General features: G+C 36.0%; 1 protein-coding gene across 1 annotated transcript in view; it reads left to right on the top strand.

Moving 5' to 3' along the window:
• LOC126354526 (Bardet-Biedl syndrome 1 protein homolog) overlaps positions 1 to 15,829 on the top strand; it is a 150,502-nt gene that overhangs the window by 101,138 nt on the left and 33,535 nt on the right. The window contains exons 5-6 of the mRNA XM_050004253.1: positions 2,465 to 2,635; positions 2,718 to 2,849. Of these exons, the coding sequence (XP_049860210.1) occupies positions 2,465 to 2,635; positions 2,718 to 2,849 (303 nt within the window). The remainder of the gene's footprint in view (positions 1 to 2,464; positions 2,636 to 2,717; positions 2,850 to 15,829) is intronic.

The raw sequence follows: 15,829 nt of genomic DNA, 5'->3' as shown, positions 1-15,829 counted from the left end.
GTTCAGCTAAAATGTCAAAGCCACACTGAAAGTTTTCTTAGACTCTGAAGGATTAGTTCACCATGAATTCATGACACAAGGACAAACTGTTAATTATCAATCAATCAATCAATCAATCAAATTTTATTATCACGTAACATGCCTTATACAATCAAGGATTGCGACATAGGTGACTTGTCAGTTTTTATACTACATACAGACTAATAAACTTAATTTTAGGTTATAATACATGTGTTGCTATACAGGTATTTTACACATTTGTCTTAATAAAGTATTTTACACATTTGTCATAATACATATTGTGGTGATCTATACAATTATTTTTACATGGTTATCATTCAAGAATTCTTCTACCGTATAGTAGCATTTATTTTTTAGATATGTTTCCAAGTCTCCTTCAGTATATTTTAGAGGTGGGTCACATTTCCCCTTCCAGATAGTATTTGTAAATTTCATGCCCATATAATGTGGAGTTTTTTCATATAGTGTTAATCTATGGGTAGGTAACATGTAACTTGCTCTATGCCTGGTCGCATACTGATGCAAGAAGCAGTTGCCTTCAAAAAGTTGTGGGTTTCTTTTTGTGAATATGAGAAGCTCATATATATATAAGCTAGGTATGGACATTAGATCTAGTTTCTCAAATATAGGTTTGCAGTGTTGTCTCCTTTTTGCTCCTACCATGGCTCGGATTATCTTTTTTTGTAGCCTAAAGGCTTTGAGCAGATTTGTTTTCTCAGACCCCCAAAAAATTATACTATACCTTATGACTGATACAAAATATGCATAATATACAGTTTTCTTTACAGCTAAATCAGTAATGCTATATAGGACATTCATGGCATATACGAGACTGTTCAGTCGACTTAGTATGCTGTCTACATGGTAACCCCACAGCATATTCTTATTCACTAGTACCCCAAGGAATTTGACACAGTTTGCAGTGTCCAATTTTTTGTCTTTGTATGTTATTTCATTTATACATTGAGCCGATTGTTTTGTGGTGAAATGAACAATTTCTGTTTTTGTAAGATTTAATTTCAAGCTGTTATTTTTGACCCATTTCTCCACTTCCCCAAGTGTTTGCTCAATACGATGGATTAAGTCTTTATCAGTTTTGCAGCATACTATTGCTGTTGAGTCATCTGCGTAGAGGATGGTATCGGACTGAACCTGGCATGGCATATCATTAATATAATACAAAAATAGTAGAGGCCCTAATATAGAACCTTGCGGTACGCCTAACTGAGTGTGTTTCCAGCCAGAGACTAATTTTTTGTTACTGTTGTTTACAAGTACTCTTTGTTTCCTGTTTGCCAAGTATGACGACATCCAATTAAGAGATTTTCCTTGAAAACCATAGTTTGTCAGTTTTTGGAGAAGCAGGTCATGATTTACCATATCAAAAGCTTTGGTAAGATCACAGAAGATGCCCGATACACACAGTCTATCGTCAAGACATCTGCTAACTTTTGTGACCAGTTCGTTTATTGCCCGAGTTGTGCTGCAGCCTTTCCTGAAACCATACTGATTGCGTAAAATAATGCTGTGGGATGAATTGTAATTTTGCATCTGATCACATGCTGCTCTTTCAAATATTTTTGAAAAAATTGGTAATAGTGAGATAGGCCTATAGTTTCCCATTTCATCTTGTTTGCCTTTTTTATGAATTGCCCTTACTTCTGCATATTTTAATCGGTCTGGGAAACATCCTTCATCAAAAGACTGGTTGATTAAGAGGGAGAGTGGATGCGCAATACTATGACAGGCTATTTTTATTATTTTAGTGGGGACCTCATCCCAACCCACAGAGTTTAAATTTTTTAGGGACATTATGATTTTTATAACATCAGAGCTGGAAACATGGGAAAATTTAAAACCCATGCAATTTTGCTCTGCAGCACTACCCTTTGTACTTGGTGGTGGATAATCACTAGTTTTATTACAATTTATGAAGAAGTCATTGAAGGATTCACAAATGGTACTGGGATTAATAGTACTATCAGGATGTGTTGCATTGCCTGCCAGAAAATGTGAGAAAGAAATTGCCTGAAATGTGGTGAGACAATTCATGACTCTTGCATGACAATAATGCACCTGCACATTCACCCCTGAAGGTGCGTGACTATTGCACAAAAATAAAATCACTGTGCTGCCTCATCCTCTGTACTCTCCAGACCAAACACCTGCACTTATTTTTATTTTTTTATTTTTTTTAAGTTGAAAGCCCTATTGAAGGGACAAAGATTTGCAATGATAGATGAGACAGAAGAAAAATTGCAGACAACACTTTGCATGATCCAGCAAGAAGCATACCTAGGTTGTTGGGAAAAGGTGTTGGGAGCAGTGTATCAATTGTAGAGGAGAGTACTTTGAAGGACACCATTCACAATTTACAAAAAGTAAGTGTAGATAAATTTTGTGGACAAAGTTCTACATTTTATAGAAGTTGTTATAATTTCAGGTAAGAGACCAATCCTTAGAAACAGATGTCTTCTACGAATTTCTACAAAACCTTCGGCAAGAAATTGGGTTCAACAACCTAACGGAAAGATCACAACAGCTCCTTATCCTTGACCATTCAAAGCGGAAAGAATTTGTGGAAGAACAGAAGAATTTGCCACCCAAAAAACAGGTAATCATACAGACAGAAGGTTTATGTAATGACTGTTCACAGGTATCGAAGTGTATCTATAAATAACTATTGATTTTTTCAGACAGTAATAACTTGTGTATCAACACTTAAAAAATCAATGACTGATGAAGATGCCATTTCCTGTATTGTATTTGGGACTGAAAGTGGCGAGATATACATCCTGGAATCAGAAGCTTTTGTGATTCTCCAAAAAGTAAGTGAATAACATTAGAAAAAAATGTATGTTTGTAAATAATTTAGCTGATTGTCACAATAAAAGTTTCACTTTAATTTTCCTCATTTTTTGCCTGCTTGTGGGCTCAATTTATCTTCGTTAATGATTGTCGTACTGTTTATAAAAAGAAACATAAATGACCTGATGGTCTCAGGTATTGAAAAAAGTATTACTGGCAAAGGAATGATTTTTAAAAATAAATCAAGAATTATCTAATATAAAATCCCCAACTTCTTACTTTACGTATGACGGGTGCTTGTTGAGTTAAAATTCCAAGATCCTGAAAGAGGCCTGTGCAAAGTGTGTGGTTATCTACTTCACAAAATATTATTACTGCTCACTTCTGCTGAATGAATGATTTAATATTTTGCTAGAACTCTCCTACTATATAAATAAATGAGTTAATCAAACAGTGGAAAATCCAGGATGGAATGTGTCAATATAATGAGAAGGAAAGTTGCTGCTCATCATATAGTGGAGATGCTGAGTCACAGATAGGCACAACAGAAACACTCTCACAATTAAAGCCTTTGGCCGTTGAGGCCTTCATCAACAATAGACACACATATGCATACACACACATTCATGCAAATGCAACTCACACACGTAACTGCGGTCTCAGGCACATGAAACAACAGTGCAAGCAGTAGCACCAGTGCATGATGGGAGCGGCAACTGGGTGGGGGTTAGGAAGAGGCTGAGGTGGGGAAGGGGAGGGATATTATGTTGGGGGTGGCAGACAGTGAAGTGCAGCAGCTTAGACGGAGGGCAGTGGAAAGTAGGGGAAGGGGATGGGGAAGTAGTGGAAAACAAGAGAAATAAAAAGACTGGATGTGGTGGTGGACTGACAGCTGTTTAGTGCTGGAATGGGAACAGGGAAGATGTTGGATGGGAGAGGACAGTGACTAATGAAGGTTTAGGCCAGGAGATTAATGGGAATGTTGGATGTATTGCAGGGAAAGTTCCCACTTGCGCAATTCAGAAAAGCTGGTGTTGGTGGGAAGGATCCATATGGCACAGGCTATGAAGCAGTCATTGAAATGAAGGATGTCATCTGTGGCAGCATGTTCAGCAACAGGCTGGTACACTTGTCTCTTGGCCATAGTTTGTTGGTGGCCATTCATGTGGAAAGACACCTTGTTGGTTGTCATGCCTACAAAAAGTATAGCACAATGGTTGCAGCTTAGCTTGTAGACCACATGACTGGTAGGCCTGCCTTTCATGGGATAGATAGTGTTAGTGACCAGACTGGAGCAGAGTATGTGGTGGTGCAAGGAAATATGGGACAGATCTTGCATCTAGGTCTATTACAGGAGTATTAGCCATGAGGTAAGGGGTTGGGAGCATGGGTTGCATAAGGATGGACGAATACATTGTGTAGGTTCGGTGGATGGCAGTATGCCACTGTGGGAGAGGCGCAAAGTATAGTGGGCAGGACATTTCTCATTTCAGGGTAGGACAAGAGGTATACAAAACCCTGGCTGAGAACGTAATTCAATTGCTCCAGTCCTGAGTGGTACTGAGTTACGAGGGAAAGCTTCTCTGTCGCTGGACAATGGGACTTTGGGAGGTGGTGAGAGACTGGAAAGATAAGGCACAGGCAATTTGTTTTTTCACAAGGTTGGGAGAATAATTATGGTCAGTGAAGAGTGACTGAGGGACTGCTCATCACTGCAGATGGGACGACCATGCATGGCTAGGCTGTACAGAAGGGACTTCTTGGTATGGAATGGGTGGCAGCTGTCGAAGTGGAGGTATTACTGGTGGTTAGTAGGTTTGATATGGACAGTGGTACTGATGTAGCCATCTTTGAGGTGGAGGTCAACATCTAGAAAGATTACTTGTTGGGTTGAGTAGGATCAGGTGAAGCAAATGGGGGAGAAGTGGTTGAGGTTCTAGAGGAATGTGGATAGGGCATCTTCACCTTTGATCCAGATTGCAAAGATATTATCAATGAATCTGAACCAGGTGAGGGGTTTAGGATTCAGGTTTTTAGGAAGGATTCTTCTAGCTGGCCCATGAATAGGTTGGCATAGGATGGTGCCATGAGGGTTTCCATACCCATACCCAGATTTGCTTGTAGGTAATGCCTTCTAAGGGCATCCACATGGCTTATCCGTACATTGTCTCTATTTAACTTGTTGCCCATTCACGAGCTCAAGGAATTTTCACACAGTGTTTCATTTAGTATATGAATAGTTGTATCTACTTCCAGTGCTATTACATCCTTTTTGCTTGTTTGAAATTGCATAATATTAGTGTGTGATTAAGACTTCAAGTGTTTGCTATAAACTGGTTGTGTGCCTGTTAAGCTTTTATTTGAGCTGTGTCTAATAAGGTTGCATTGGACCCTTAATTGGTATGCTTATGTCATCAACAAACATAACAATTTTTTAACCACTCTTTAATCAGTGAAAGATCATTTATGTGACATGAGAACAAGAGAAGATCCAGTACTTACCCTTGTGAAACCACACATCATGTTCCCTCTTTGGTAAGACTCCATCCATATAAAATAATGACATTTAGTGCCACACAACAGGATAATGTTTCTTGTTTAGCTCTATCAGGGCTCCATTTGTTACGCCTTGTATTGATTTCATTGTGCAGAATCCTTTGTGATTTCTTAATTGAGGGGCATTTAATGAATTATTTTCCAAAAATGAGTTAGTATTTATTCTAGTCCACTTTCCAGAAGCTTTTGAAAAGATGGGAAGGATTGAAATAGGTCTGTAATTAGAGGTGATTTGCTTGTCTTCAGTGTTGTAGATGGGTATTATTACAACATTTTAAAATCTGGCAGGAAATACTATATGTCTTTTGTCAGTCTACTGATGGTAAAGGTCCTGACAGTGCAAGTGACACAACAGAAACAGACACAAACATTAGCATCGTACATATATTCATTTAAAGCAAAGAATGCTGCAGACTTTTCAAAGGCAAGTGATTGGAACTGGGAAAATGGAACCAGATCTCCTAAAAATGGAACTTCCACTGTGATATCTGAACTAGAAACCACAGCTCTACATCTGGGAACTTCAGTTTGAAAAAGAATTTGTAATAACACCACTCTTTGATTTCATTGTAAGAGAAATAAACCTTCTGCAGCAAAAATATTGACTACTGATTCAGGGAATGTTGTCTTCTTCTTTTGTAGATGATTTTGAGGCGCAAGTGTCTCTCAACATCTTTGTGACAAGAAAATCTTATACACAAGTTACAATATAATGGAAAGGATTGATAGCTTCTTGCCATATAGAGGAAATGGTGAGTTGTGAGTTGCATACAGGCACAACAAAAAGACTGCTAAACATGTAAGCTTTTGGCCTTAAGGCCTTCTTTGAAATTATACAACACACACACACACACACACACACACACACACACACACACACATATTCACAGAAGTATAACTCACTGTACATAACTACTGTCATTGAAGCTGGCTTCAGTGGCCAGAGCCAGTGCTCATGTGTGTGTGAGTTCAACTTTCCTGAATGCTGAAAGCTCACATGTTTAGCAGTCTTTTTGTTGTGCCTGTGTGCCTGATTACAGCTCAACATCTCCTCTATATGGTGGATAACAATCGATCCTTTTCATAATGTTGCCATTATTCCATCCAAGATTTTCTGTTGTTTGATTTTTCATAAGTTAACTGGTCAAAATGAAAAACAAACGAGACTCCAATTTTGCTGAAACAGTTGTCTATAGATGATTCACAGCTATCACCAGTTATTTTATTTTTGTTCCCGATTCACCAGAAACATAAAATGATAAATTAAGGTAGGTAAGATCAGTCACTTCACAGCTACTTGACAAACTTGAAAGAGTATATATTCTAGACAAAAATTCAACAGTTATGAAATTCTGATGAGAGATGTTCAGAATAACCTACAAAAGGGAGCCAATTTTGCATAAAGACATATAATAATAATAATAATGATAATCATAATAGTAATAATTTTGTTGTTGCTAGTCCATTATTGCAATAGACAGTATCAAATAAATATTAAAATAAAATTAAAAATACAATATGTCAGCTATTAACATTATAAATTTGTATTATAATTGATAAATTCCTTTATATCATTGAAGGAGTGGGCAACTAACCAGTTGATTTGAATGCTTGTTCTGGAATAACTTGTATAGCTTGTGGGTATTTATTAAATAATTTGTGCCCTGTGAGTTCATGAGTTTATGCCTGTTAAGTTGCTTCTTGTATTGTGGCACTGCTCATTTTCTGTGTGTATTGTTTCTGATAGCTTCTATGTACGAATTAATGCATATTGTGCATGTGTGTGTGTGTGTGTGTGTTAAATGTATAGCAGAGATGTTGAGTCACAGATAGACACAACTGAAGGACGGTACACAAGTATGCTTTTGGCCAAAAGGCCTTTTTCCAAATTAGACAACATACCCCTCCCCCCCCCCCCCCCCCCCCACAAACACACACATATTCATGCAAATACAACTCACACACACATGTCTCTGGCTGACAAATATTGTCGTTATTTTATCCTGAATTTTCCATTCATGTATAGTTTACTACTGTCACATTTTTTTGTTCAAAAGTGAAAGGTTTACAGTGTGCTTTATATGAGGAACTGGTAAACTGTAATAATTGTAAGAGATTGCTTCTGCAGTATTAATGTGTCATGGCCACTGCTAGAGTTTTTCCAAAAAATAATTCCATATGAAACTATGTTATGAAAAATGTACACTAGAATGTTCTAAACTAGATTCCAAGCACACAATTCATAGGCACTGGTATTTGTTTGTAGCTCTGTTTTTGTTACTAGTTAAAAAGAGACAATTTTCATAGGGTAAAGTGGTTGTATGAAGCATATTTATACCTAAGTTTGTTCCCTTATATCTCCTTAACCTGGCCAATTGAAGATTTCATGTTCTGAGGTTATATATTTAAATTATTGTGTAAAATTGTATCATGTGTAGTAGTCTGTGTTTTCCCAGTAGTAAACCTCATTTAATATCAAGTAATACTCATGATAAGCAGTGACTGAAAGCTACATTTTATAGTTTTGAGTTCTTGTTTTGAATGTAAATAATTAACTTTTTATGTTTTGTTGTACACCTGAAGTGTTAACCTGTAGGCCAAATTTTTGCAGCTCATAAACAGAGAAAATTCATTTCATATCAAGTTTCTTAAGTGATTTAATTCTATATTCAATCATTTAATCTGTATTGCAATGCATGATAAGTATGGAGTTTTCCATACGGTGGTCAGATAGGGAGTGGTGTGTGTAGACTGTGGATTGGATTTCCATTGGGGGAACTGAATGGGGAATTCAATGAGGCTCTTCCAGGGAACTGTGAGATCTCCACAAATGACAAGACAATCACAGAATGGAGACAATGATTAGAGAATTAGATTACATGATATTTTAACTATACAGGTTAAATGGGAGAAATGATCATGGGAACTGGGTAAAGATAAGTAATGTGCAAAAGGAGGAACAGTTCTTCAACTTCTTCATTTATATTTGAGCTTTCACTCTGTAATAAGTTTAGTTTGTTACCTGAAGTAGGTGAGGAAGAGCCTCACCCAAAAGCTCTGTCATAAGTTTAGTTTGTTACCTGAAGTTGGTGAGGAAGAGCCTCATACAGCTGTAGGACACAATAGGCTGCAGTGAAATTCTAACAAAGAAAGTCAGTGTAGGTCAGTACCAAAAGAGAGGAGGAGGAAAAGAGAATTGCAGTTAGGTGGTAGCCATGAAGAGGTTTAAGCCATATGGCACAGGACAAATTAGGAATGTGGTAACAGGTCACAAGTATTGTGAAGCCAAGTGCCAGGCCCTAGCCAGGTGACAGAGGACATAAGGCATTTGTGCAACAATTTTGGCTGAAGAAGATCAGGCTATTGTAGTGGGTAAAGTGGGGAACAGCCTGGCTAATGAGAGTAATTACAACTTTAATGGTGACCTGGATGAAATATGAGTAGCAACTACACTGAATAATATAAGGTTTGTGGAGGTTCTACATTGCCATGATTAGTCCTGAGTTAACACTGCTGCAAGCTGTGTGAACAATGGATTGAATAGGCTCCTGCTGACTGAAATGAAATTGAGTACAGTGCCTGTTGCTACAATTGGGAGATTGGGAGGTAGTCTACACCAGAGTAACACAGAGAAAGACAAGTTGGCTGATCTTCTTGCAGAAAATATATGGCACGATACCATCACAGAAAGCAAATTCCCTGTGATTACCAGTGTCAGAGAGGCAGCTTTTTAGGTCAGAATGATGTTTCAGGAACCCTGTTACGAAAGAAGTTGTAGTAACACAAGAACCCCACAGAATGGTTAAGAATGCACAGATAAGTAAGATTAGCAAAAAAGTCAAATAAAGTATTATCTGTTTGGGAAATATGGAGAATTCTGGAAAGATAGAAATCCTGTGCCTACCTGAGCACCACATAACCACATGGTTAAATAACTGAAATAGAAAGGATTATACTTTAACATATTACTCATGCAGAACTAATTTGGGGAGTTGTTATAGACACAAAGGCAGAAGATTGAGACAAGTAGATTTTGTACTGATCAGGACATAGAAACATGTGCTTATGAATTAATGCTAAAAAATAATTCACTTGTAATTGTAACTGTAATATAGGGAATTTTGAACTTTTTATGAGGAGTTCCAATGTATCGGACAGCAGCAAGCAGTTAATAGTCTGTGCTGACTTCAGTGTAGGTTTTCTAAAGGATTCTGATAGGAAAAATTATCTGGAAACCTTATTTCGAACCTACAGTTCTATCTCGGTAATTACCTTTAATCATGGGTGGATAAAGGCAGTAGGAACTTGATTGATAATGTTTTCTTTGATGAAGCTCAGAGTAATAAAATAACAGTACATACAGTAACAATGCTCTCTGATTGTAATGCACAGTTAGTTAGGAAGAGAAAAATTATAGCTGTATGTCAAAAAAGCAACTCTCAAAAAATTTGCCATGTTAAACATATCTTCATTTACCAATGTTTGAATTTTACCTAACAAACAAATGTAAACATTTATTTGTTGTTAAATGCTGGTTGCAAGGCTGAGTACTACATTTCATCACACATTGTGTATCTTAAATAGTACGAGGATTGATACTCCTTAATGTGAATCAGTTAGAATAATTAATGACTCCAGAACAAATGGTTTTAAGAGTTTCTTACCGGAGATAGCCAGCCTGGGATGAAATTTATAATGAAACAAGCACTGACATAAAATTTAATGTATTCTGTGATAAATTCATATCATTATTTGAAAACAGCTTTCCTCATAAGCTGATTGGAAGGAACATTAAACAGCTATGTAAAAACTTATAGAACACTAGCGAAATTAAAGTATCATGTGAAAGGAAAAGGGAAATTCATCTGTTCACTAGAACAAGTAAAGATCCTGAAGTAGTTACACACCAAAATCTACTCAAAATTCTTCATAGAAGCTATTAAAAATCAAGGAACACCAACATTATGTAAAAACACAGCAATTGTGACTGCAGATCTAAGGCTATATGGAATGTGGTGAAAGGAGAGACAGGACAATTGGCCACGAAACAAGATAACATCACTATTGATTTAAATGGAAGGGCTATAAATGATGAGCCACATGTGGGGAATAATTTCTCAAATATAGCAGAAAATATAGAGACAGACTGATCAAGAGAAAAATCATAGCAGTATGTCAAAAAATCAACTCTCAAAAATTTCGTTATGTAATGTATCACTGACTTCTTCTTCTGCAATTACAAAAATTATATATTCTCCCAGAATATAAGCTCATCTGGGTTTGATGATGTTTCCAGCAGAGTACTAAACATTTGTTGTTATACAAGTTTTGTCTTATCTGAAGTATGTAATGCATCACTAACTGAAAGATTCACTTTTTGTGATAAGTGTGAAATAGATGCAGATTCTGTCTCAAAAAGCAGAAATGTGAAATTACCTGAAATTGTATCCAGAAGAACTATTTTATCATAGATAGTTTGAAATAGGTTTATTTTGTTGCGTGCTAATGGAGGAAGTATAACCAATTTTCAGTTACTGATGCTGTATATCACCTGGCAAAACCCAATTTGGAAAGATAATGTGTGTAAGAACATGTTTGTAAAATAAAAATCACATAAAAGCAACAATATATCAGTGTGCTTGAATTATCTGATGCCACACAAACTGTACATGATTGAATAGTCTATTTAAGATACACAATGTGTGATGCAATGTAGTACTCAGTCTTGGGACTAGCATTTTATAACAAATAAATGCTTACATTTGTTTGTTACCTAAAATTCAAACATTGGTATAATACAGATACTTTTAACATAGCAGATTAGGTATATAATATTTTGAACTATATTAGTGTCAAATACGGCTAGATGTCAGCCCTAAACTGCCTCATTAACAATACTCTGGAAACCACAACAAGTAATTGTGCAGTAGCCATTTCTAAATGTTTTGTACTGTGCATTGCTCATTGTTCATTGTTTTCTTTTCTTATTCAGAAATGAGTGGAGCAATTAATCCTAGTCTTTCATGGATTTCAATTGCAACCCTCAAACATTAGATGGGATCACCAATCTCTGTGACAATGTATCAGTTCTACTTTTGCAGAACACAGTTGTAGGCTGTTACCCCGAAAGAGGACAGCGTTGCTTAACTCCCCGCACCGCTACTTTTCCCTCTGGTGGTCAAAATTGTAGTTTTTTTTTTTTTTTTTTTTTTTGCTTACTGCCAGCTGCCACTGTATAATGTCCACACTCTGCTCTATGGTGGTTAGAAAACAAAATCTGTCATGTTCTTTGACTGCATTGAAATTCTTCCGCTAACTTTAGAATAGAGCTACTTTCTGTTCTACATCTACACTAAGTGTCTAGTCAACTCTATCTGTAGCATTGTCAGGCATGGGTTGCTTGGCTATAAATGTCTGTGAAAGATAGAAATAAATATTGTGCAGATTTTGTAATCATCAAATTGGGGTAGGGTTGGAAAGACAAATAATGTCAAGGAACACTTTAAATCAGAGACATCTTCAATTCACTGGTGGGAAATCGCCACTGCTTTTTAGCAAAACAGTCTTTTGTTGAAAGCTTAATAGAGCCAACCATTTCAGAATAAAAAGCTGTTAAACTTTTTTGCAAAAATAAACATTCCACTCAGAAAGTTCCCAATCAGCACTTTTTAAACAGTCAGTTTCAAAGAACTAAGGCTTTGCTTGCTTTTACTCATGTAGTGTAAGCATTTTTTGAATTTGTGCATTTAATCATTAACAAAAAATTGAAGAGATTTGATTTTTGACAAAAATTGATGCCTATTTCATAAAAAAAATTATGTGAATTTTGCCAAAAATAGAAGCACATATTCCAGTCCCTAGCCATTTTAAAAACCCCTATAAGAAAGGTGATAGGACAGATGTCAATAACTCTCCACCTGTTTCACTACTGTCATCATTTTCCATAATCATTGAGAAGGTATTCTAAAATAGTATCCCTTCTGAGCAACAAAAATATCCTCAGTAAAGCACAATTTGGATTTGAGAAGAGTAGCTCTACTGAAAACGCCATTTATGCAATTACTCATCAAATTTTACAAGCATAAAATAAAAAAAAAATAACACTAGTCAGTATTTTCTGTGACCTTCCTAAGGCATTTGACTGTGTGAATCACATTATTGCTCTGGATGAACTGAGGTTTCATGGAATCTATGGTACAGATAACCAGTGAATAGTCACATCTAATCAAAAGGGTGCAAAAGACTGTACTTAGGAATTCAGTCAATGTAATCATGGAAAAGTCGACATCTACATTCACACCCCAAAAACAAGTGTGTGGTGTATGGCAGAGGATACCATGTATCAGATTCTTCTGACTGGGGAGCAATCATGTATAGGATTCCACAAGCCACAATCTTAGGTCTGTTGTTCCTCATATATGTATATGATCTTTGACCTAACGTAGAACATGCAGGATTAGTTCTTTTTGCAGATTATACTAATATTTTAATCAATCCAAGCATGCATACAGCAACAGAAGAAATAGTAACCAATATCACTAAAAGTATCATTGACTGGCTTTCTGTGAATTGTCTCTCTCTCTCAGTTTAAAAAGGTGCATCTAGAAGTACAATGCCAAAGATAAATGTAGCACATGGTGAGGAAATAATATGTAGGGCAGAAACTTCAAAATTTTTGGGTTGTCCACATTGATGAGAACTTAAACAGGAAAAAATATGTTTTGGAACTAAAATAACTAACTTCAGCCACATTTGCACTTAGAGTCATAGTGAATCTCAGGGAGAGACAAACCAGTATATTTTACATATTTTCATTCAATAATGTAATATGGAATAATGTTCTGGGGTAAGTCATCTTTAATAAAAAAATCTTTATTGTTCGAAAACATGCAGTTAGGACAATATGTGATTCTCACCAAAGATCACCTGGAGACATCTGTTTAAGGAATTGGGCATTCTGACTACTGATTCACAGTATACTTATTCCCTCATGAAGTTTATTGGAAGTAACTCACTACAGTTCAAAAGAATAATGATGTACACAACTACAACACCATAAGGAAAAACAACATTCATTACTCCCAAGTAAGGTTGTTTTTAGCATAAAAAGGGGTGCACAACACTATAACTAAATTTTTTGGTTACATATCCAGTGATATAGAATGTCTGACAGACAGCAAAATAAATTTTTAAACCAAACTGAAAAAGTGTCTCCTTGACAACTTGCAGGTAAAATGTTGTAGGCAATTATCACTGTAATATTTTACATTCTAACCCCAAGATTGTTTATAATCTAAATATACAAACAAGATCTTAAGAAACTAAAACTATGTGAAGGTGGCTTGTCTCTCAAAATAAAAACCATCTGCAGAGTTTTGTTATCATTCAGCAGGAACCCCTTTTACTCTGAACTAAATAGAGTGCGAGTGATTGTATTTGCAATAGAAGTTTTATGGCTATTGATGTCATTACTACTGTGAAGAAAAGTTGTGTCATCTGCATGTACTAGTGTCTGTGCCTAATAAATTAGGGCAAGTTAGCAACCATTATCAGAAACAGGAAAGGTCCAGCATAGATCCCTGTGGAACACCTACCATAACTTGAACTATACTGAACATTTCTTTGCCAATACAGACAACCTGCTACCGGCCTTATATATGAGATTATAATAGTTTAAGACTGTTGTCTCTGAAACCATAAGAGATTTCTTTCTTAAACTAGTGTAAGCTGTACACAGTCAGAGACCTTGCTTAGATAATAAAAAGTAACTTGAATATAGCCTCTGTTCTTATGGCGGAAACAGGTGAAACCTGAGAGGAAGTAAACACACTTGCATTTGTTGATTATCAACAAAAATTTTGTGAAAGTTACTCTAATTAACCAGTATCACATTTGATAATATTAGTTCCTACTTCTTTAACTGATTTAATAAAAAAAATTATTGAATCTTTGTGGAGAGAGATTAATTTTCTCATTGCTTGCATCATAGTCAGACCATTTATTAATTTCAATGCAGCTTTATCCTCGTTGTTGGATTTCTCAATACCATTTAGATTATGTTCTTTTTTGGTCCCAGAATTGATTTTTTATACTCAATCCTGCTTTTACCATAGGATAACAGGCATGGTCCATCTTCAAAGTACCACACATAGTGTGCAAATTGGTCAGATGTTTAGTATACCACTGATTTGGCAGTGTGGAATCTTAGTTTTGAATTCTATATGAATTACATTTCATATCCTCATGGGAATACTATAATTTAACAATGTCAAAAATGCTTTAAATGAAACCTTTATAATACTATCTTCATCAACAAATCATCATGTATGACCATAATACTTTGTGTTAATAAAATACACTCTTCAGCGAACGGGTGCTGTCAGATTTCCAGGAAATGCAGAGAGTTCTCAAAATGTCTAAGACATAGTTTGAGAAGAAGAAAACTATCACTATGGATAAGTGTTAAGCTCTCCCAACTTGTTCATGGAATTCCTATGTAAGAGTTCCAAGGGCTATAAGGCCAATGAGGAAATATTCCACCCAAATTATGTGGAACTCTCCTGAGGAAAAAGGAAATAATATTTCTGACAACCATTAATGTTCTGGCTGTTAAATGAACTGATAAGAAAAGGTTACACTGCTCCTCAAAGCTTCCTGTTACATCAGAGTAGTAGTGGAGGTGTGGTGCCTAAAAGTGGAAAAACAAAGCTTAGATCTAATCATTTTATTGATTACAACAAGAAATCTGCTTCTTAGAAGATACCTGTTGTGTCTTTGATGTAGCAATGTTGAATGAAGGCCTCATGTATTAATGAATTGAGTCATTCATTCCCACATTGTGAGCCACAAATTGCATCATGAAGGGAGATGGAACAAGTCAAGTCCTGGATGCACCTAAAGAAACAGCCACTGCAAGTTGTTTATGCCAAGTATACTAAAATCAGTTATGACTAGTGAAAATCTCCTCACATTGAGAATGATGATGGTAATTATTATAAATATATTTACAAGAAAAACAGTTACCATAAAAAACAATGTTGCTCTTTTTAAACTATTTGGCTGCTGCTTCAATTCAGTACCTCAAACAAAGCATTTGTGTAACTTAACCTAACCGAACCAGAACACTATTATATACTTGTACACTAGTGAAGTCATGACTTATTTAATACAAACATTTCAGTTAAGAAGAATTTACATCTCTGAGTCCAGATATTATGATAAGTTCCATCGACATCTTTACTTTGCAGACCAATATGAAATGTATTGTAGAACATATGAAGAACACATGTGGAACGTGGAAAATATGGTTTCTTAAATGCCTTTGTAGGCATTGTAATTAGTCCAATCTTGTCTTCACCATCCCTAAAGGAGCAGTATATTGTGGGTTGTAGTATTCCTATATTTGTCACTTAATATTAGCTCTTCAGAATTTGTAATTAGGCAC

Source organism: Schistocerca gregaria, chromosome 3, assembly GCF_023897955.1.
Source record: "Schistocerca gregaria isolate iqSchGreg1 chromosome 3, iqSchGreg1.2, whole genome shotgun sequence".
In the NCBI taxonomy this organism is placed as follows: Eukaryota; Metazoa; Arthropoda; class Insecta; order Orthoptera; family Acrididae; genus Schistocerca; species Schistocerca gregaria.
Note: the sequence above shows the minus strand (reverse complement) of the source record. Positions and strands in the feature narration are given on the sequence as shown.